Here is a 21,651-nt window from a genome sequence, read left to right on the forward strand (position 1 = left end):
CTTTTGCTGTGCACCATGCCACAAACTTGTCCCATCGACAGGCATGTACCGTCTTAGTGGATGGACATCTGGTTGCCAAGATGACATTACAGAGTTCGGGAGGAACGTCAACGGCTGTCAACTGTCCCCGCTCAATCTCCACGCAAGGAGGTGGAGGCTGGACAGGTTTGGGTGGAGGACCATCCCCCACTGCTGCGACAGAAGATCCTCCCGAAAGGTCAGTCTGATCGGTGAATCAATGGCCATGATCAGGAGCTCGGGGTACCAGACTCTTCGTGGCCAGTCCGGAGCCACAAGAATGACTTGGGCCCGGTCGCGCTTGATGTTCTTCAGCACACGGGGCAGAAGTTGTACAGGCGGAAAAGCAGCTCAACTCGCGACTAAAAGTGTCGCCAAACGAGTGCAGCCTTGGAAACTCCAACACGCAGAACTGCTGACATTTCGCGCTCTCTTCGGTGGCAAACAGATCTAACTAAGGCTCTCCGCACTGCTGAAAGAGATCTTGTGCCACTTCTGAGTGAAGACGCCTCTCGCTATCTACTGGGCACCGGCGGCTGAGTTTGTCCGCCCTGGCGTTCAGAGAACCTGCCAGGTGCTGAACCATCAGGGTAATGCCCTGATGTTCCAGCCATGTCCAAAGGTGAAGAGCCTCTTGACAAAATGTCGATGACCCCACCCTGACTTGCTTGTTGCAGTACCACATGGTGGTGGTGTTGTTCGTGAACACCTGCAGTGCCTTCCCCTTGAGGGAGGGAAGGAATGCCTTCCATGCCAAGCGAATCGCCAGGAGCTCTAGCAGGTTGATATGGAGACCGGACTTCGCCGGAGACCAGACTCCTATGATCTCCGCCTCTCCCAGATGGCCGCCCCATCCCAAAAGTGATGCATCGGTCACACCGTGAGGTCTGGTTGCCTCTGACCCAATCCTGGTTCGTCAACCACCACTGCAATTGTTGCGCAGTCCCTTCCGAGATCTGGATGAAGTTGGAAAGATTCCCCTGATGCTGTGCCCTCTGGAACTTCAGGTCCCACTGCAGATCCGGCATATGCCACCTGGCATGATCCACCAGCAGGATGCAGGAGGCCATGAGGCCCAGCAGCCCCAGGGTCATTCCCACCGAAATCCGGGATAGAGGCTGAAACTTCGGTAGCATAGCCCGAATATCCCAGACTCACTGCTCGGGAGGATAGGCCCGAAACTGCACTGCGTCCAGAACAGCTCAGATGAAAGGGAGCATCTGAGAGGGAGTCAGGTGTGACTTCGGCACATTGATAGTGGACCCCAGTTAATTCAAGAGGTCCGCCGTAGTCTGAAGGAGGGAAATGACAACCTGGGGCGAGCCCGCCTTCAACAGCCAGTCATCGAGATAGGAGAAGACTGGAACCCCTTATCTTTGCAGAATAGTTGCGACAACCGCAATCACTTTCGTGAACACCCGAGGGGCACTCGTAAGACCGTAGGGGAGCATAGTGTACTGAAAATGTTCGTGCCTACCGTGAACCGTAGGGAACGCCCGTGGGCTGGCAGGACGAGGATGTGAAAATAAACATTCTGCAAGTCCAACGCCACCATCCAGTCTCCGGGGTTGAGGGCAGACAAGATTTGAGCCAAGGTTAGCATTTTGAACTTCTCCTTCTGGAGGAAGCGGTTGAGGGCCCTGAGGCCTAAGATTGAACGCAGGTCTTTGTCCTTCTTGGGCACCAGAAAGTAGCGGGAATAGCAACCACTACCTACTTCTGGCGCAGGAACCCTCTCAATAGCTCCATTGGCCAAGAGTGCTGAGACTTGGCGGAGAAGTGCCAAATGATTCTCCGCCATGCGATCGAGAGATAGTGGCATGGAGGGAGTGGTAGTCTCGAAGAAGAGGGAGTAGCCCCTTCGTACTATCTGCTAAACCCACTTGTCTGACGTGGCCGCTGATGGCCCTGAAAGTCAGACTAGGAGGGTTTGGAGACTGCTGCAGGGTGGGAAAGGGTTGACTGGCCCACCCACTGGTTTCCAGACCTGCATCGCTTAGTCCCACGTCTGCGGCCACGCAGATGTTGGGCAACTTGCGTGGGCCGGTGGCCGGCCTGGGTCGGACGTGGTGGGGTGCCCCTTCCGCAGCCACGAAAGGGCCAAAAGGCAAAATGTGGGGGAACAGGAGGCCGCAGCGAGGCCTAAGGATCTAGCCGTAGCCCGAGAATGCTTAAAACGCTCAGCGCAGAGTCTGCCTTATCACAAAAAAGGCGACGGCCATCGAAGGGCATGTCCAGCAAGGTTGCTTGAACATCCCCCAAAAAACCAGACATCCTCAACCAGGGGTAGCGCCGAAGGGCTATCGACGTGGCAATCGTTCTGCCCAGAGGTTAGTCCTGACTGCCACTGGAGGGAGCTCCAGGTCCAAAGCCTCAGCTGCCCTATGCACCACCACTACATAAGACGCTCCCTCCTTCGTAGCCACGGTAGGGGGAGAAAGCATGCCATGGTCTGGGGAGGTATACAGACCACTGGCATCACCCAATTCCTCTCTCCAGTCCGGCTGTCCCAGCTCGTCTGTTAAACGGGCCAGCGACCCCTCCCAGTCCTCATCACCACCCTCAGGGTGATAGGGAACAGCTGGGATGAACAGGGGAACAAAATTACCCTCCGACGTCGATCCGGCTCCGGGTCCATCTTGGGGATGAGGATGGGGACTGCATCGGTCGGAAGCACGGCAGGCGCTGGGGAAGGTTGAGTAAGGTCAACCGGCGTCGATCTGGACCCAGGCCTGGATCCATGGGGACCCTGCAGCGCTGGGGCTGGAGCCGCCGGCATCGAAGGCCCAACCAGCTCCGCGGGGCCCGAAGGCACACCAGCGGAGTAGGACTGCCCAAAGATGCGGTGGAGGGCTTCGTACAACGTATAAAGCTGGCCTGGGGATGCCCCAGCTCCCAGAAACGGAGGGAGTCGTCCATGAGTCAGGCACCGGAGATGAAGCCTTAGAACGACAACGCTCCGATTCCCACGTCGCGTCACCCCACCGACAGGGACAAGGCGAAGAGTGACGGTGCTTCTTCTCCTTCTTCTCGTGCTTCGACTTACCCGAGGAGTGCGAAGACTTGGACGCGGTGTGGTGGCTCCGCGACTGGTCTCAAGACCTTCCCCTCGAGCAAGACCGGGAGCGACGGGGAACTGACTCAAAAGGCTTTCGGGACAGCTCCTGCAAAGACTTCGGATATATGGCCCGATAGTCGGAGCACGACTTCGGGTCGTGGTTGCGCTCCAGGCACCAGAGGTACACGAGGTGCAGATCCCTCATAGACATCAGCTTGTGACAGGACTCACAAGGCTTGAATCCAGGCCGATGATGAGACATCCCTCGCGCACCAGGATTCGAAAATTACTAAGGGGCAAGCTCTATCTGGATCTGCGGTAGGCTGGCGTGGAAAAAGAAAAGAACTGATGTCAGCGTGCAAGGGCGGTGTCTATGTAGGCACTGCAACATCATCGCAGCGACCATGACGCCCACGACAGACGCAGAATCGACTGCCGCGTAAGGGTATTGCTGAAGAAAAATTCTCCAGATCAAGTTTTATGTCTGGGGATAATTCTAAGGTAAGGAATCTATAACTAATAGTCTCTTTCAGATGTTACCTGTTTTGCAAATATGCGGCTTCTGCCACAAGATGCAATCGAATGGAAGTGTAGGCTAGACCAGCAGGCTGTATATGCAAAAGGTAACAAATGATATTTTGAATAGAGGCATCTAGTGGATCAATATTGTTATTGTTACATTATATAACAAATATTTTCCTTTTTGCTGCATATCATGCTCTGATAGTAGGTTTTCTTGCTTCCTTAAGAAGAGTCATACACTCTGGTGGCAAGTTTAGATAACCAAACTCTATGACTTCAAGAGTCAAATCACTAGATTGAGCTCCTTGGGGTTTGGATGTCTAAGTTCTCCATGGTTCTGCCTGAGAAGGCTGGAATTGAGATGCAACTTTTGATGTGGAACCATTGATAGTTCCAAGAGCGTGGTAAACCATGGTTGATGGAACCAAGTGAGAGCCACTAGAATCAGTGTGAGGGATGTTTGCCTGAGCCTCCGAACCAGAAATGGAAGGAGAGGGAGAGGGGGAAAAGCGCAGGCAAATATCCCTGACCAGTTCATCCAAAGGGCTTTGCCTTTCGTTAAAGGGTGAGGGAACCTGTAGGCGAAGTTTGGGCATTTTGAGTTGTCCACTGTGGTTAACAGATCTATTTGTGGGAATCCCCTTTGTTAAAAGTATGGAAGGGGAACTTGGGGATGAAGTTCCTACTCGTGTTTTTGTTGCTGCTTTCTGCTGAGTAGGTCGGCAATTTGATTGTTCACTCCTGGGAGGTGTTCTGCCAGAAGATGAACTCTGTGATGAATTGCACAAAGCCAAGTGGTCTGAGAGAGGCGCGGCAGTTGCAGAGAATGTGACGCCCCCTGTTTTTGTACATAGTACATAGTGGTCATATTGTCGGTGGGGATTAGGACAACTTTCCCTTTGAGGTTAAACTGAAAAGTTTTCAGTGCTAGATACACAGCTAGAAGCTCTAGATAGTTGATGTGAAGACTTTTGTATTTGTTGTCCCATAGACCTTTAATTGTCAAATTGTGAAGGTGGGCAACCCAACCTGTGAGGGATGTGTCTGCTGTTAGCACAATCTGTGGAACAGGGTCGATGAAGGGCCGACCTTTAGATAAGTTTTATGTGTTCCACCATTGCGGCTGTCTACCAACACTAGATGTGTTAATTGACCCTGAGACTGATTCCACTGAGCTGCTAAACACTCTTGTAGAGGATGAATGTGCAACCTTGCATGAGGCACTATTGCAATGCATGATGCCATAATTCCTAACAGTTGCATGAAAGTCCTGACTGTTAATTATTGATAGGTCTGAAACTGTAGTAGCAGAGTTTGAATATTTCGAATTCTGTCTGCATTGAGAGAGGCTAGAACTGTTCAAGTATTTAGAGACGCTCCCAGATAAGACTGCATTTGTGAAGACTGAAGAGGAGACTTCTGTGCATTGACCATGAAACCCAATTGGTGGAGTATGTCTAATGTAGTCAGAGTGTGTTGTAAGCACTTTTGGTGTGTACTGGCTTTGATGAGCCAGTCGTCTAGGTGTGGGACGACATGAATCCGTTGTCTTCTGAGATGTGCTGCCACTACTGCTAGACATTCTGTGAAAACTGTGGGAGCAGTAGTTACTCCAAATGGGTGTACTTTGAACTGATAGTGTTGTCCTGCTAGTACAAATCTGAGATAACTGCAATCTGCTAGGTGAACTGGAATGTTAAAGTATGCGTCTTTTAAGTCCAGTGTGGACATAAAATCGCCTTGCTGTAGAAGTGGAAGTACTTGTTGAAGTGTGACCATGTGGAAATGTTCTGAAAGTATGTACAGATTTAACGTCTTTAGATCAAAATTGGTCTTAACGAGTCGTCCTTTATGTGGATTAGAAAGTACAGAGAGTAAATCCCTGAATCATGGTACTGTAACGGAACTGGTTCTATGGCTCCTTTTGCTAAAAAAGCAGGTATATCTTCTTTGAGGAGCTGTAGGTGCTTTGATGAGAGTTTGTGAGTGTGAGGTGGAGTATTGGGAAGATTGCTTTTAGCTGCAGGCGATAAGCATGTTGGATAATGTCTAGCACCCATTTGTCTGATGGTATGGATTTCCAAATGGGGAGAAATTGTTTAAATCTTCCCCTGACAGATGTTAAATGATTGGGAAGAAGTGTAGGCAAGTCTCTGTTTATTGGGGGAAGGGCAGTTATGCATTGGCAAGCTCTTACCCCTGCCTTTGAATTTGAATTTGTTTAATCTGTAGAAGCCTCTAGAGGGAGAGGGTTGCATGTTGTACTTATATGAGAGCCTTAGGGTCTGAGGATGTAGTTTTAGACCCTCCACTATAAAACGAGCGGCAAAAGGAGCCTCTGCTTAATGGGAGACTGAAGCGCTCCCATGGATTTCGCCACGTTCTTTGTTCATCTTTTCTAAAGCATCATCAACTTGAGGTCCGAAAAGATGAGGCTTGTGAAAGGGGGCATTTAAAATTGATTGTTGGACTTCTGGTTTAAAATCTGAAATCCTAAGCCAGGCATGTCGACATAAAAAATGCAGGTGTTAACTTCTCTTGCTGCAGTGTCAGCAGCATCTAGCACAGTAGTAGTAGAAGTATTAGATAGAAGTTTTACTTCTTGGACTAGCTCATAAACCTTTTTCTTGTGCTCTTCTGGGAGGTATTGAAGTAGGCCAACCATCTCATCCGAGTGTCCCCAGTCATACCTCGCTAGTAGGCCCTGCATGTTGGCAATGTGCCAGTGTTTAGCGGCTTGAGCACCCACTCTTTTTTTGGAAGGGTCAATTAATTTAGACCCTTTTCCAGGGTAGGTGCATCTCCAGAGGTCTGCGAGTTTGCTCTTTTACAAGCATTAGAAACTACCAGTTAGTCTAAGGGTAGCTGTCCATTCTTTAAAACAAGAACAGATGGTGATGGTTGGTATTTCTTGTCAACCCTGGGTGTTAAAACACGGGCACAAACAGGGTCCTTAAAAATCTCATCTGCATGACTCGTTATGCCTTTCAACATAGGAAAACTCTGACTAGTCCTATTTGAAGACCCTAGTGTCTCAAATAAAAAGTCATCATTCAAAGCCTCTTTGTGCAGAGTAACTCCATAATAAGCTGCTGCCCTTGAAATCAGCTCTTGATAAGATAAGTTATCATAGGGGTGTGATGCTTTTGCAGGGTATAAATCTGGATCATTATACATGGATGGATCAATATTCTAATCATCCCATGGAATGGATCGTTTAGTAAAGGAACATTGTTATCCTCATCATCATCATCTCCTAAATCAGGCTGTGTATGAGGAGACCCCTGTGGTGTTATGTGTAGTGGATCTGAGTCTGGCAGTTGTGGTAATGGTGAAGATGGTGGAGGGAATGGCAAAGTAGGGCGAATAAGACTTGTAGCAATGTCCATCTTCTTCGTAAGAGGAATCTTATACCCAGTGTCCTCTGAACTAACTCATCTTTTTGGAGGAGTTTTAGCTAAAATGTGTCCAGTATCTGGGTCGATGTATAGCTTTTTCTGTTTCAGGTCTAATCTGTCCCTCATGACATATAAGATCGGTACCGGGGGATATGGAGATCTTTTTATGATTTTGGTGCCAAAGGTTTCTGTGCCGAACTGGACTTGTCCCTTTTATCCTTCGAAGCAGAAGGTTTCGGCTCCAAACCGGTCTTGTGTTTCGAAGCGGAAGATTTCGGCAACAGACTAGATTTGTCTTTCAGAGTGAAATATTTCGGATCAGAAGACGATCAGCCTCGACTAGATCACAAGCCAGAAGGCTTGAATTTTTGTTTCAATGCGGGGCCCGAGGGCGAACTATCGTAAATATCAACTCAGTGCCAATGAAGGTCCGAAGGCAGAGGTGGTGCCAAAGCCTTATGTTTAGTGGAAGAGAGTTTATGGGGTAAGGGGGATTTAGTACTCACGGCAAGCTGTCCCTCTGGAACGTTGGCGGACTCCAATTCGAGTTCTAAGTCGGAATCCGATTCTGGGACTGAGAAGGCCCCCTCTTCTTCTGCAGCTGTCGCTTCTTCCTGTTCTGATTCTTCTCCGAAGATATCCGGAATATGTTGAGTGGTTTGGCGCTGCGTTTCTCATCGCCGAGCCCCAACGATTGCGAAGAGTCTCTTTCGAACGGAACCGGTGAGAGGCACAAGTTGCAGATTTGGTGAAGGTCGGTGCAAGGGTACTTCGAGTGGCACTGAGGACAGAACTAAAATGGAGTCCGTTCCATCGGCAGAAGGCTGGACCAACGCAGCTATGCCCAAAGGCCACCCATGATGTTTTCAACCGAAGATGGAAACTTTCCTGATCTAATCGATACGCAGAGAGAGGGAAGCGTGTACGATAACAATACCATCTAGGGTACAGTGGATTGCGCACTGGAGGGAACCTGAAGTATGGTTTCTAACAGGAGCGCAGCAATGCACGTCCTAACCCAAAGGCAGAAAGAAAATCTAACAATGGAGTTGATGCCCAATGCGCGCTATCACCGAAAGGAAGAGTCATTTTACCTTGTGACTGGGAAAGACTTTTTCAAAGAAAAACACCTTTAAACATCCAGACCCAACACTAGATGCCAGGAGTATGCAAAGCATGTGTATCTACAGCCACATGCCTCAAACATCTGCTTTCTCCACACCTGAGGGCCACTTTCAAATTAAACTGTTGCCTTTTGGATTTAAGAATGCCCTTTCCACCTTCCAGAGGTTGGTGGATCATGTATTGTCAGGACTTGAGATTTTCAGTGGAGCTAATCTAGATAATATAGCTGAATTTGCTCCACTTGGCAGGATCGCACAAGTTACTACTTGTGTAACGATATATCTGTAAGAGACATTAGTTAGTATTAGATTCCTTACCTTAGAATATCCCCAGGCGTCAGACTGGATCCGGAAACTTTTGCGTAGCAGTACCCTTGCGCATCGGTAGGCGCCGTCTGCGGCTCCGCGCTCGTCGTCGGCGCCGTGATGACATTGTCGGAGTACTTAGACGCCGCCTCCGCGTGCTGACGTCAGTTCTTAGACACAGCTTTTCCGCGCCAGAAACGCAGAGCCATGTTAAAAACCAACACTGGTGCCATTGAAACTAGGGCCCTGAAAGGGGGTAACCCTAACCCTAGATATCGGTTCGCAGAACGGGGAGGATGGGTGGGTCGGTAAGGAATCTAATACTAACTAATGTCTCTTACAGATATATCGTTACACAAGTAGTAACTTGTGCATCTGAAAGAGACACGTTAGTATTAGATTCCTTACCTTAGAATAGAAACCCCAGCAATACCAACCCCGGTGGTGGGTCTGCGAACCAATAATCACACCAGAAAGTCCTGGAGGACAGAACGGCCAAAGAAGCCATCCCTCCGGACTTGGCTGTCCAGGCAGTAGTGTCTTGCAAACGTGTGCAGTGATGCCCACGTAGCTGCCTGACAGATGTCTTGTAAGGGCACCCCTGGCCCAGGGCAGTTGTAGTCGCCGTGGCTCGGGTGGAATGAGCCCGTAATCCAACAGGGGGCTCCTTTCTAGCCAAGGAGTAGCATGCCTGGATACACAAGATGATCCACCGGGAGATGGTCCTCTTGTGCACCGCTTTCCCCTTCTTAGCGCCCACGTAACCAACAAAGAGTTGGTCATCCACCCGGAACTGGCGTGTGCGATCCAAGTAAAATGAGAGCGCACGTTTTGGGTCCAGACGGTGGAGCCGCTCTTCCTCTTTAGAGGGATGCGGTGGCGGGAAGAAGGTTGGCAAGGTGATAGACTGCCCGATGTGGAAGGCCATGACAACCTTGGGCAGGAAAGATGGCTTAGTACGCAACACCACTTTGTCCGGATGGACAGAAAGGAAAGGTGGAGTACAAGAAAGGGCCTGGAGCTCACTCACTCTCCTGGCAGAGGTGATGGCAACCAGGAAAGCAGTCTTCAGAGTTAGAAGGCGGAGAGGACAGTTGTGAAGTGGCTCAAAAGGAGCGCACATCAGAAACGTAAGAACCAGGTTCAAGTCCCACTGAGGCATCACAAACGGAACAGGAGGGAATGTGTGTGTGATGCCTTTTAGAAATCTATTTACAATAGGGGACTTGAACAAAGAAGGTTGATCAGGCCGCCTCAGAAAGGCTGAAAGGGCAGAAAGGTAGCCCTTGATAGTGCCCAGAGCAGAGCCCTGCTGGGCAAGAGAGAGAAGGAAGAGAAGAACCTCAGAAAGAGGGGCAGCAAGAGGATCCACAGCCTTTGCTGTGCACCATGCCACAAATCTGTTCCACCTGCAGGCGTATACCGACTTTGTGGAGGGACACCTGGCTGCCAGAATGACGTTACAGACTTCAGGAGGCAAGTCAAATGGCTTCAACTGTCGCCGCTCAATCTCCAAGCATGGAGGTGGAGACTGGACAGGTTCGGGTGGAGGACCGTCCCCTGCTGCTGCGACAGAAGGTCCTCCTGAAGAGGCAGACGAACCGGGGGATCGACTGACATACCGAGTAGCTCTGGATACCAGTACCTTCGAGCCCAGTCCGGAGCCACAAGGATGACTTGGGCCCGGTCGCGCTTGATCTTCTTCAGCACTCTGGGCAGAAGTGGTATAGGCGGAAAGGCGTAACGTAGACCGCAGCTCCACTCGAGACGAAAAGCGTCTCCAAGCGAGTGCCGCCTTGGAAATTCCAACGCGCAGAACTGATGACATTGCGCGTTCTCTTCGGTGGCGAATAGATCTAACCAAGGCTCTCCCCATTGCTGAAAGAGGCCTTGCGCCACGTCCGAGTTCAGACGCCATTCGTGATCCATCATGCACCGACGGCTGAGCTCGTCCGCCCTGGCGTTCAGAGAACCTGCCAGGTGTTGAGCCACCAGGGTCACGCCCTGGCGTTCCAGCCATTGCCAGAGGCGCAGAGCCTCCTGGCAAAGGGTCCACGACCCCACCCCGCCCTGTTTGTTGCAGTACCACATGGCGGTGGTGTTGTCCGTGAACACCTGCACTACACTCCCCCGGACAGAGGGGAGGAATGCTTTCAGTGCTAGACGAATCGCCCGTAACTCCAGCAGGTTGATGTGGTGCCGGGCCTCCGCCGGAGACCAGAAGTCTCTGATCTCCGCCTCTCCCATGTGGCCTCCCCAGCCCTGGAGGGACGCATCCGTCACAACTACGTGCTCCGGTTGGGGAAGGGAGAGAGATCTGCCGCTGACCCAATCGCGGTCCGTGAGCCACCACTGCAGCTGTCTCGCAGTGCCCTCCGAGATCAGGACGTGGTCGGACAGGTTGCCCTGATGCTGGGCCCACTGAAACTTCAGGTCCCACTGCAGAGCCCGCATCCGCCACCTGTTGTGATGCACCAGCAGGATGCGGGAGGCCATCAGCCCCAGAAGCCGCAGCGTCAACCTGACCGAGACCCGGGATAACGGCTGAAAGATGGGAATCAGAGCCTGAATATCCCGGACCCGCTGTTCGGGTGGATAAACCCGAAACCGCACCGAGTCGAGAACCGCTCTGATGAAAAGGAGCTTCTGAGAGGGGCACAGGTGTGACTTTGGCACATTGATGGAGAACCCCAGCCGGTGCAGGAGATCTGCCGTAGTCTGGAGGTGGCTGACGACTGTCTGGGGCGAGCCCGTCTTCAACAACCAGTCGTCGAGGTAGGGGAAGACTGAAACCCCTAACCTGCGCAGATGAGCTGCGACCACCGCCATCACCTTTGTGAACACCCGTGGGGCGCTGGTAAGGCCGAAGCGGAGCACGGTATACTGAAAGTGCTCGTGGCCTACCGTGAACCGCAGGTAGCGCCGGTGGGCCGGCAGGACGGGGATGTGGAAATAAGCGTCCTGCAAGTCCAACGCTACCATCCAGTCTCCTGGGTCCAGGGCAGCTAGGACCTGAGCCAGTGTCAGCATCTTGAACTTCTCCTTTCGGAGGAAGCCGTTGACGTTCCTTAGGTCCAAGATAGGGCGTAGGCCCCCTTTGCCCTTCTTGGGTACCAGAAAGTAGCGGGAGTAGCAACCACACCCTACTTCTGGCCCAGGAATGCGCTCGATGGCCCCCTTGGCCAAGAGGGCCGTAACTTCCTCCTGCAGAAGTCGCAAATGATCCCCCGATACACTGTGGTTCTGCAGTGGCATGGCTGGAGGAGTCGCCTCGAAGGGGAGGGAGTAGTCCCTTCGGACGATCTGCAGCACCTACCTGTCCGAAGTGACGGTGCGCCAGTGGAGGTGGTGATGGCGAACCCTGCACCCCACTGGCGTCACATGGGCCTGAAAGCACGGACTAGGAGGTTTTTTAGGCGGATGCTGCGGGGAAAGGTGTGGACTGACCTCGCCATTGTCCCCGACCGCCGGGACGGCGGTTCCCACGGCCGCCACCGCGTTGGGTATTTCCCTGCGGAGCGTGGCTGGCAGCACGTGTGGGTACACCCCTTCCGTGGCCACGAAAGGAATGAAAGGCAGCCGATTGCTGGCGCGGGCCGAGAGGCCAAGGACTTGGCCGTAGCCCTGGAGTCCTTAAAGCGCTCGAGCGCATGGTCTGCCTTGTCGCCAAAGAGGCGACGGCCATCAAACGGCATGTCCATCAAGGTGTTCTGGACATCGGCCGAAAAGTTGGCGGACCTCAACCAGGCGTGACGTCTGACCGCCACCGTCGTTGCCATCGCTCTACCCAGTGAGTCGGTGGTATCCAGCCCACACCGTATAGAATATTTGGCTGCATCCCGGCCCTCCACAAGGGCTTGGCCGAGTTTGGCCCGTACATTCAACGGACACTCTGGCAGCACTTCCGCAACCGTATCCCACAGAGAGTGGGTGTAGCGGCCCAAGAGGCATGCGGTGTTGGAAGACCGCAGTCCCAGACTAAGGGACGAGAAGATCTTTTTGCCGTACTGCTAGTACCTCTTGGATTCCCTGTCCGGCGCTGCCGACGGGAATGCGGTCTGGGAATTGGAGGCCTGGATGACCAGGCTCTCGGGGGTAGGGTGGGTGGACAGGAAACATGGGTCGCCCGGTGCTGGGCGGTGGCGTCTGGCCACGTTCCTATCTACGGGCGAACCCGTAGCGGGCTTGGACCAAGTGCCCAGAAGAACGTCGGTCAAGGCCTCGTTAAAGGGCAGCAGAGGCTCGGCCGAGCTTGACTGCGGTTTAAGGACCTCAGTGAGGAGATTAGTCCTCACGGGCGCAAACGGGGAGCTCAAGGCCCAAGGCCTTGGCAGCCCTCATCAACACCACACTGTAGGTTGCCCCCTCCTCCGAAGCCACGGTAGGAGGGGAGACAAAACCAGTGTTTGGAGAGGTGTCCAGGCCACTGGCCTCCCCAAGGTCTCCTGCCCAATCCTCATGAGACTGACACTCTCGGGTCAGAGGGTCCTCAGACCCCTCCCAGTCCCCTTCATCACCCATCTCCTGAAACTCAGGGTTCTCAACCAATGGGGCCTACTCATAGAAGTGAAACTCCCCAAACGACGTCTGGAGCGGCGCCCATCGGGAACGAAGGGGGCATCGGGGACGGCGCCGCCCGAGGACGGCGCCGGAGGCGACACCTGATGGTCCGACGCCGGGGAGGTCGTAAGGTCCACCGGCGACGATCCAGATCCCGAAGAAGGTCTAGCGGCGTCCCGCGGCGCCGGGCCCGAAGGCGCCAGCGGCGTCGGGACAGCTGTACCCTGCGGCGCCGGGCCCGAAGGCACCGGCGGCGGCGGGATAGCGGGAACCTGCGGCGCCGGGCCCGAAGGCGTCGGCGGCGTCGAAGCACCCGACGGCGTCGGGGCCGAAACCCCCGACCCGCTAGAGGCCCCAGACGGGTCCGCTGGGCCCGAAGGCGCCGCGGAGCCCGTCGGAGGAGAGAGTTTCCTCATGGCCATGAGGAAGCGCTCGATCTCCTCCGACGTCACGTTAAGCCCAGGGACCGGAGGGTGTGGGGCTGAACGCGGCGCCCGCGACTCCGACGGAGCCGCGTGGGTGGTGTCACCCGAACCCCCAGCCGCATCGCGCAAGCGTCGGGGGGAGTCCGCAGAGCGATGACGCCTCTTGGACTTCTTGTGCTTCTTACCTGATGACGACTTCGACCCGGAGGAGTGAGGCCTACTCTCGGAGCTGTGGTGGCTCCGAGCCCGTGACCTGTCCCTCGACCTCCCGTGGGACCGAGACCTCTCGCGGCGCGGGACCGACTGCCGGAGTTCGAGTCGCCTGCGGGACCGCTCCCGCCTGGCTTTCGTAGAGAGGGCCCGGCAGTCGGAGCAGGCCTTGTCGTCGTGATCGACGCCTAGACAAGTTAAACACAGGCGGTGAGGATCCGTGACCGACATCGTGCGGTCGCAATCCTCGCAGTGCTTAAAGCCAGGCATCCCTACGGCACCAATCGGAGTCGAGGACTCGAGAAATGATCAAAAACGATCAAAAAAGTTAGTCAAAAATTGACTAGGGTTACTGCTTTTTCCAGATCTGCGCTTGCTGGCGTGGAAAAAAGAAGAACTGACGTCAGCACGCGGAGGCGGCGTCTAAGTACTCCGACAACGTCATCACGGCGCCCACGACGCCGACGACAGACGCGGAGCCGCAGACGACGCCTACCGACGCGCAAGGGTACTGCTACGCAAAAGTTTCCGGATCCAGTCTGACACCTGGGGATATTCTAAGGTAAGGAATCTAATACTAACGTGTCTCTTTCAGATACCTGGTCCACCTTAAGAAAGTGTTTCAAGCCTTGCAGCAGGCAGGCCTGACTATCAAGGTAAGTAAGCATCAGATACGGCAAGGCTCTATTGTGTTCTTCGCCCACCAAGTTGTTGGAGGTCATGTACAACCGTTCTAGTGTCTAATAACTTGCAATCTATTTTTATAAGTTGGTATAGGATTTCTTTAGTGCTGTGTCGATTTCTTCTTCAATTATTTTAGTGCTGTTTACAATAGTGTACACTTGTTCCTCTTTGCAAGTCTTGCTGATCAGTGAACACAGCTACCCTGGATTGAGCTGAGGTTTTAACAGACGAAACCTAAGGGTCCTAATGGGATTGATACGTGTAATACACAATGACGTTGCAAAACCACACCATATAATATTCCTACTTTCCTCACACAGATTATACTAAGAAAAAAGAGCAGGGCATGCTTAAGAATTTGACAGTCAAGAGAAAAACTGCAAAACCTAAATTTAAAGTACAGTCTAATGTCCCCACCAAAACTGAGGGTTCAGTATGATGGTAAATGTAATTTATTTTCCTCCCTGACAGACGCATGGGAGTTGGCTGAAGCAGTGGCAGGTACAACCTTTGAAATCTAAGTAGCAAGCCAGCAATCTGGATCTGGGAAACAATACAGATCTGCACGATTAATGAGTGGCTCCCAGCAGGCTTCAACTGGAGGTATGCCTCATGAAATGGGGAGGATTGAGGTGTAGATGGATGGAATCTTGATGGAAGTCAATGCTCAGACTGTATGTGATGAAAGCCACTAGAATGAGGGCAGCAACTCTTGACTTCTTCAGCAAATCTGATTTATAAAGGCTGTGAGGGCAGCTTTTACACTTTGATCATTATAAGTACCCAGGAAGATGCTGGAGATGGAGGCTAACAATTGCAGTAAGAGCCACAAGGCTTGCCAAATATGAATAATGCAAGGGGGCTATGGTGAAACCAAGCGCTTCATTATGTACACGTAATGCATGTTGTTTGACTATGATTGATCATGCTTACTGTTAATCTCTTGATGTGTGAGTCATATATTGTAACTGAGATCTGGTTAGAATGTATAACAGTCAAGAAACATGTTGCTATATGTGAGATGATGGGGATTGTAACTCTGAGTAACGGAGCAGCTGAGTGACTTACATCTCAAAATCCAGTCTTTACCCTGGTTTTATGTCTGCCACCCAAGCTTCAAGTGATGATCCCTACAATGTAACCATGGGCTGGTAGTCTGGCCTGTCTGTTAGAGAGTGCGGAGGTGTCAGCTAGTTTGCACTGTTGCGGTTGGCCGGAGTATGTGCACGCTGCCTTGGGGAGGGTGGGGTCAGTTGAGAGGGGTTTGGTTGTCATTGCACAGTTTGATGTTTTTGTAGGTGCATTAGCACTAGACCTAAATGTCTTATCTAAACCTGAAAGGAGACACGGGACACCTTTGGCTGTGCACAGGTGGAAGTGGGTAGTTTTTGCTACATTGGGGGGAAATACAAAATCATAATTTGAAACCTGGAATGGACATCAACATTAAGCAATATAGAGTATATGCATACTTAAAATGATACACTGTGAGTATTGTAATGTTACAAGAGACTAATAGGTATGGTGACAGTACTGCAAAAACCTGTAACAAGTGGAGGGGTCAGTTGCATGGTACATCTTATTCAGGCTTTGCTGAGGAGGGCAGTTGTTCTAATTTGGGTGGCACTGGATGTTCCCTTTCAATTAACAGGTGTTAAAATATATCCAAAGGGTAGATATATCTTGTAGTGTTAGGTACAATAGATTCCCATGATGCCTGATTTGTCGAAGTATATAGTCCAAATGTTGATGATGGTCCGTTTGTTTTTAGGAAAATATTAAGGGTTATAACCCCTGGCGTTCAATTAGAGATTATCCAGGTGAGGGGCTTTAACTTTGTACTTGTTAGGGTACTAGACTGACATCCTTCTAGGAAGAACACTAAGCCAAATATGACCAAGTCCCTCAGAGAAGTGATGGAGGGACTGGCATTAATAGATACCTGGCATTTTTTATATCCAGCTGACAGGTGCTACTCATGTTATAAACCAGTCACTGGGACACATAGCCAACTGGATTACATTTTTGTCCCGACTCAACACAGTTACCAAATTGAGGGGGGCCTTTTCTGGCAAGATACCCATCATGCCACCCCCTACTCCTGCCTACTTGTGGCAACTTCTTTCAAACATAATATTTTCCCAGTGGCTGCAGTAAAACCTCCTACAGTACTTCAAAACCAACTGAGGTACTGCGTTAAATAGAGCAATTGGATTGGAGGCTATGACAGTGGTGATCAAAAGAGAATGTCTGGTCAAGATCTATGGTATTAAAATGTATCTTGAAATGTAAATTGGAGAAATAAATTGATAAAGTGGATGTGAGTCTCGTCTTTCACCTCGAGAGATTGACTGACTGGATAGACTTGAAGAAGTTATTAGTGAACGCTTGGGACAGGCTGGGTCGCCTTACATATGTTACTTATAAGCATAGGTTGCACACAAAGGCAGGCAATCTGTTAGCCTGGCTAATAAATATGTGCCTATAATGAGGGTCATGGACACACAAGTGAAAGAAATCCTAACACAAGCAAGTATTAACAACATTTTTACTATGCACCTGCAGGAGATATATATTCAGCCTCTTGGTCATAATGCACAACAGATAGATAATAATCTATCTGCGCTCCCTAGAACTATTTGGCGCTGCGGGAAATTCTAAATCTCCGCTCACTAAGGAAGAAATTGTGGATGAAGTATTATCCATGGAAAAGGAACCAGGGGCGGATGGCTCACTTGTTGAATTGTATCAATTTAATGTGGGGCAACTGGTGGGAAAACTATTGGAAGAATATGTGGAAGCTTTTGAGACAGATATACTCCCAGAACCTATGCAAGAGGAACAGACACTTTTGAAACCTAAGCCTGACAGAGATCTTGCACAGTTGTTTGCATATCATCCTGTGTCTATGTGGAATGTGGATCAGAAGATACTTAGTAAAGTATTAGCAAACAGGCAGATGGAGGCAATCACCTGGCTGGTGCATGGAGACAAGTGTGGGTTTATTCTACGAAGAAGTACTGCCTGAAATTTAAATAGGTTGTCTCAACAGCTCCATACGGCACTTGGAGGAACATGAATATGCCCTGACTTGGTTGGACATTGAACAAGCTTTTGATACTGTGAAGTGGAACTACATGTGGGTGGTGCCAAATCATTTAGGTCTGGGATTTACTATATCAGGTGGATCAAATTATTATACACAAGCGCCCCGGCAAGGCTTGCACGGGAAAGGGGGTTAAAGCACGCTTTGAACTAGGCAGATGGATATGATAGGGGTTGCCCTTTTCCCTGTTATTGTTCACGCTAGCTGCGGCTATGTAGGTTTGGGGTGGATAGGGGTCTTGTAGCTTTGAAGGATTGAGGTATGGGTGGCCACACATGGTGACATCGTATGTGGATGACGCCTTGGTATATCATTGACATCCAACTCGATCCTATTCTACTGCAAGCCATGGAAGAGTTTGGGGAACTATTGGAACAGCACATAAACTGTAAGAAATCTAAGCTGTTTCAGATGGGGAAACTCAAGAGCCTAGATGGTCATTTGCTGCCAGCGGCTGCTCTTGACGAACAAGTTACTTAACTTTGGTAATGCTCTTACTTGTAAGACTCTTACCTAACCACAGATTCCTCACCTTTTGAATATTCCCCAGGCATCAGACTGCACCAGAAAGTTTTTAGCAGTACCTTTGTGTGCCGGAAGATGGCACCTTCCTGACACATGCTGCTTCGGAAACGACATGTGTGAAGGCAGATTCCTAGACTTGGGATCATATTAATGGATTGGGTTCAATCACAGAATGACAAGGATAGGAGGTCAGTGAGGATTCTGCAGCTATAGTCTCTACAAAAAAGAGCATTACCAAAGGTAAGTAACTTGTTCTTCTGATAAAGACTTCTAGCTGCAGCACTTGAATAGATACCAAAGCAGTACCTATTTGGAGGTGGGTCTGTGAGAGGACTCAAAGCAAAAAGTCCAGCAGGACCAAACAAGCAAAATGCCCCTGTTGGAGAGCCTGACTATCTAAACAATAGTGCTTCATGGACTGGTGGAGGGAAGCCCTTGTATGCTTGGCAGATGCCTAGGACAGGAGCTCTGTATGCTAATGCAGTGGTAGTAACTAGGGCAAAACCAAACCTGGGTTGCTTGTTTTTCGGTTCGGGGAGGACCTGACCTGGCAGTTCAGGCTGAACTGTTCCCATTGCAGAAGGGTCAAGAGTGATTTGTATATGGCAAGGTTCAAATTTAGGTGGCACGGTGGACAGAATAACAATAGACTGAGTTGCAGCCCGAGCGACTACCAGTGGCTGAGATTAATTTAAGCATTCCATCCAGCACTTTTAGTTTACTTTACTGTTGCTGTGACTGCAGGTTCTCTCGGTGGAGCAGCCTGATCGGAGGACATATGTTAAAGCTCAAAAGTTCTGAAAACCATACTCTGCGTGCTCAAACCAGAGCCACTAGGATGACTTGGCATACAGGAGTCCCGATTTCCACTAGAGGCAGAACTGAGAGAGATAGACGCCTTGGAAACGCCAACGTACGTCTTCGGACGTTCCAAACAGATCGAGCTAATGGTCTTCCTATTCGCAGAAGAGACTGTGCGCCACCTCTGTATATAACGACCACTGGTTATATACTAGGCACCGACAGCTGAGCGTGTCTGCTCTGACATTCAATATTCCTGCCAGGTGGTTCACCATCAGAAAAATTCCTTGGTGGTTCAGCTATTTCCAGATGTACAAGGCCTCCTGGCAAAGTGCCCCTGACCACGCCTCACACAGTTTGTTGCAGTACCACATGGTGGTGGTTTTGTCTGTGATCGCCTGCACCAGCCTCCTTTTGATGGACGGCAGGAAGGCTTGCTGCACCAAGCAGATGACCCTCGGCTCCATAATGCTGATGTGGAGCCAGGACTTCACCAGATACCAGAGACCTCAGATCTTCACCTCTCCCAGATGGCCACCCCATCCCAGAAGTGATGCATCTGTCCCTGTCAGCTCTGGGTGGGGAAGGAAGAGGGGTCCGGTGCTGGCCAATAGCCATCCAAGAAATACCACTGCAGATCTTTTGCAGTCCCTGCCGAAATCTGAAGTGGTCGGAGATGTCCCATTGAGGTTGGGCCCACTGGAACTTCAAATCCAACTGGATCCAGTTTAAAGATATCCAGAGTTAATCCATCAGGCCCTTCGATGATAAGGACTTTTTTCAAGAACTGAAGACAGATATTCTGTTGTTAATTGCTTATGTAAACCATATTCACTGCTTCAAATGCACAAATTGATTGTGTGTTACCAGAGGAAAATCTCACAATCAAGAACCATTGATGAAAATGATGACGCTGATCTGGATTCACTGAGCTTTCATTAAGCCAAACATTACCTGTTTTAACTGAAGTACTGTTCCCAAGGTTTCCACCATAGGATTCTTCTTGTAATGTTCCACCAAATCAGTCAGGGAGTCAAATTTCTCACCGCCACCTACGTCATATTTTAGATCCTTCACAAAGAATGAGAATGAATAATTATTCAAAGATAATATAACAGACAGGTTGATCTTGTATGTCTATATGTATTACTATTATATAAATCAAAAAGACAAAATAAGAGCAAATAGTGTAAAATAATGCAAATCCAGGCCAGATTACAATATATCCTGTGAACGTATAATTCACAGTACTATATCCTGTGAACATACTAAAAAATCCAACAGTCCCCCACCATTATTCGCACTAAACTCTGCATTGTTTACCTACTACCATATTCCAACAAATAGGATATAAAACATAACTGCAAGGTTACTCACCTGTAATACCAGTACAAGGAGTACCTGCATTAAATTCATAAACATGAAATAACTTCATTCATGTACGGAATCCCAGAATATTTTTTTAACAGACAGAAATACATCTGTACAAGAAAAACTATTTCTATGGAAAGGCAACATTTTCTTTTACAACCAAAATGCTAATACGCTACCAAGACCACCGTAGGATATACAAGTAATCCATGAAAAATGAAAAAAACGCTGCATTATCCCATGTTGATCTCCCATTTCTAAGAAAACGTATAGGATCCACTCAGATTTCCAAAACACAGTGTGCACAGCCAACAAAAAATTGCACTTCCAATCCTTCTGCAACACAATCACAAACAAATGTGTTTAAAAAACACAAGGAAGATTACAGTGTCTAGCTTCAATCAAGTAACTCGATTAGTTAGAATTCAAGGACATGCCCAAGGGAAACATGCCAGCTGGCTTTCCAACAAACCCCTGCCAAGTACAAACTTTAAAGGGCATTGTACTCTAAAAAGCCACAAAACAAGAATCAAGGCACCTATCTCTCCGCCATCAAGACCTGCAACATTAGTCTACTCACTAAGAAATAAAGCCTGAAACAAGCATTCCTGTTATATTATCGATCAACCTTTAATGGCTCATTCTTAGGAAAAACTGACTGAAAGAACTACCTTCACTCGATTTCTGATTCCATGGAAGGAGGCAACCTACTGTCTGACCATCAAATGGGCTTCAACTACTGCAGTACCTCTATACCAACTTTGAGACAGGACAGCACAAGACTCTACTAGTACCACTTGAAGAACTTAGCTTAAGAGAAAGCATAGCAGATGTGAGCTCCACCTACCTTTACGGTAATAACTTCCTGCCCCATTCATTTGAGCTCCTTCCACCAGTGACATCCAACAGCGTTCAATCACGTCACCACTCTTGTTCACCCTCTAGCTCATGCTGCGAAAATACCTCATCAAAACAATCAACTACAACAACACACAAATTATCTTAAAACTGGACAACTTAAAGGAGCTAGACTCCTCAGGACTGCACCTCTGCCTCTAACCGCTGATAAATCAATAGAATACTCACCTTAAGTTTAACTCTCCCAACATGGAGATTCTAATCAGCAGAGAAAGGGAAAGCTACTAAGTTACAATAATATTCAAACAATAATATTCAAACAATCAATCAGGGAAGCTGTAAGCGCGCTACTCACCTGTGAGGCTGTCAAGGCGCAGCTGTGGTGGGGGGGTTGCAGCAGCTCTGTTCAGTCGAAGAGCCAGGTTTTGAGTGACTTCCTGAAGATGATCTGGGAGGGGGCGCGCCTGATGTCGATCGGGAGCTCGTTCCAGGTCTTGGCTGTGATGTAGGAGAAGGTTCTTCCCGCTGTTCTTGCTCTACAGGTCGGCGGATCGGAGGTTTCTCTTGGGTACGTGGAAGGAGATTCTCTTGTTGAGTTATTGGGGTGCGGTGTTGTGTAGGCATTTGTAGACGTGGGTGAGTATCTTGAAAGTAACTCTCTTCTCAACGGGAGCCAGTGGAGGTT

General features: G+C 49.8%; 1 protein-coding gene across 2 annotated transcripts in view; it reads right to left on the reverse strand.

Moving 5' to 3' along the window:
- The window catches only part of PTPN11 (protein tyrosine phosphatase non-receptor type 11), a 581,214-nt gene that overhangs the window by 275,195 nt on the left and 284,368 nt on the right, over window positions 1-21,651 (reverse strand). For both annotated transcript variants that reach the window (XM_078667419.1, XM_078667418.1), the window contains exon 5: window positions 19,692-19,808. In XM_078667419.1, the coding sequence (XP_078523545.1) occupies window positions 19,692-19,808 (117 nt within the window). The remainder of the gene's footprint in view (window positions 1-19,691; window positions 19,809-21,651) is intronic.

This window comes from Lissotriton helveticus, chromosome 11, assembly GCF_964261635.1.
Source record: "Lissotriton helveticus chromosome 11, aLisHel1.1, whole genome shotgun sequence".
NCBI classification, from domain to species: Eukaryota; Metazoa; Chordata; class Amphibia; order Caudata; family Salamandridae; genus Lissotriton; species Lissotriton helveticus.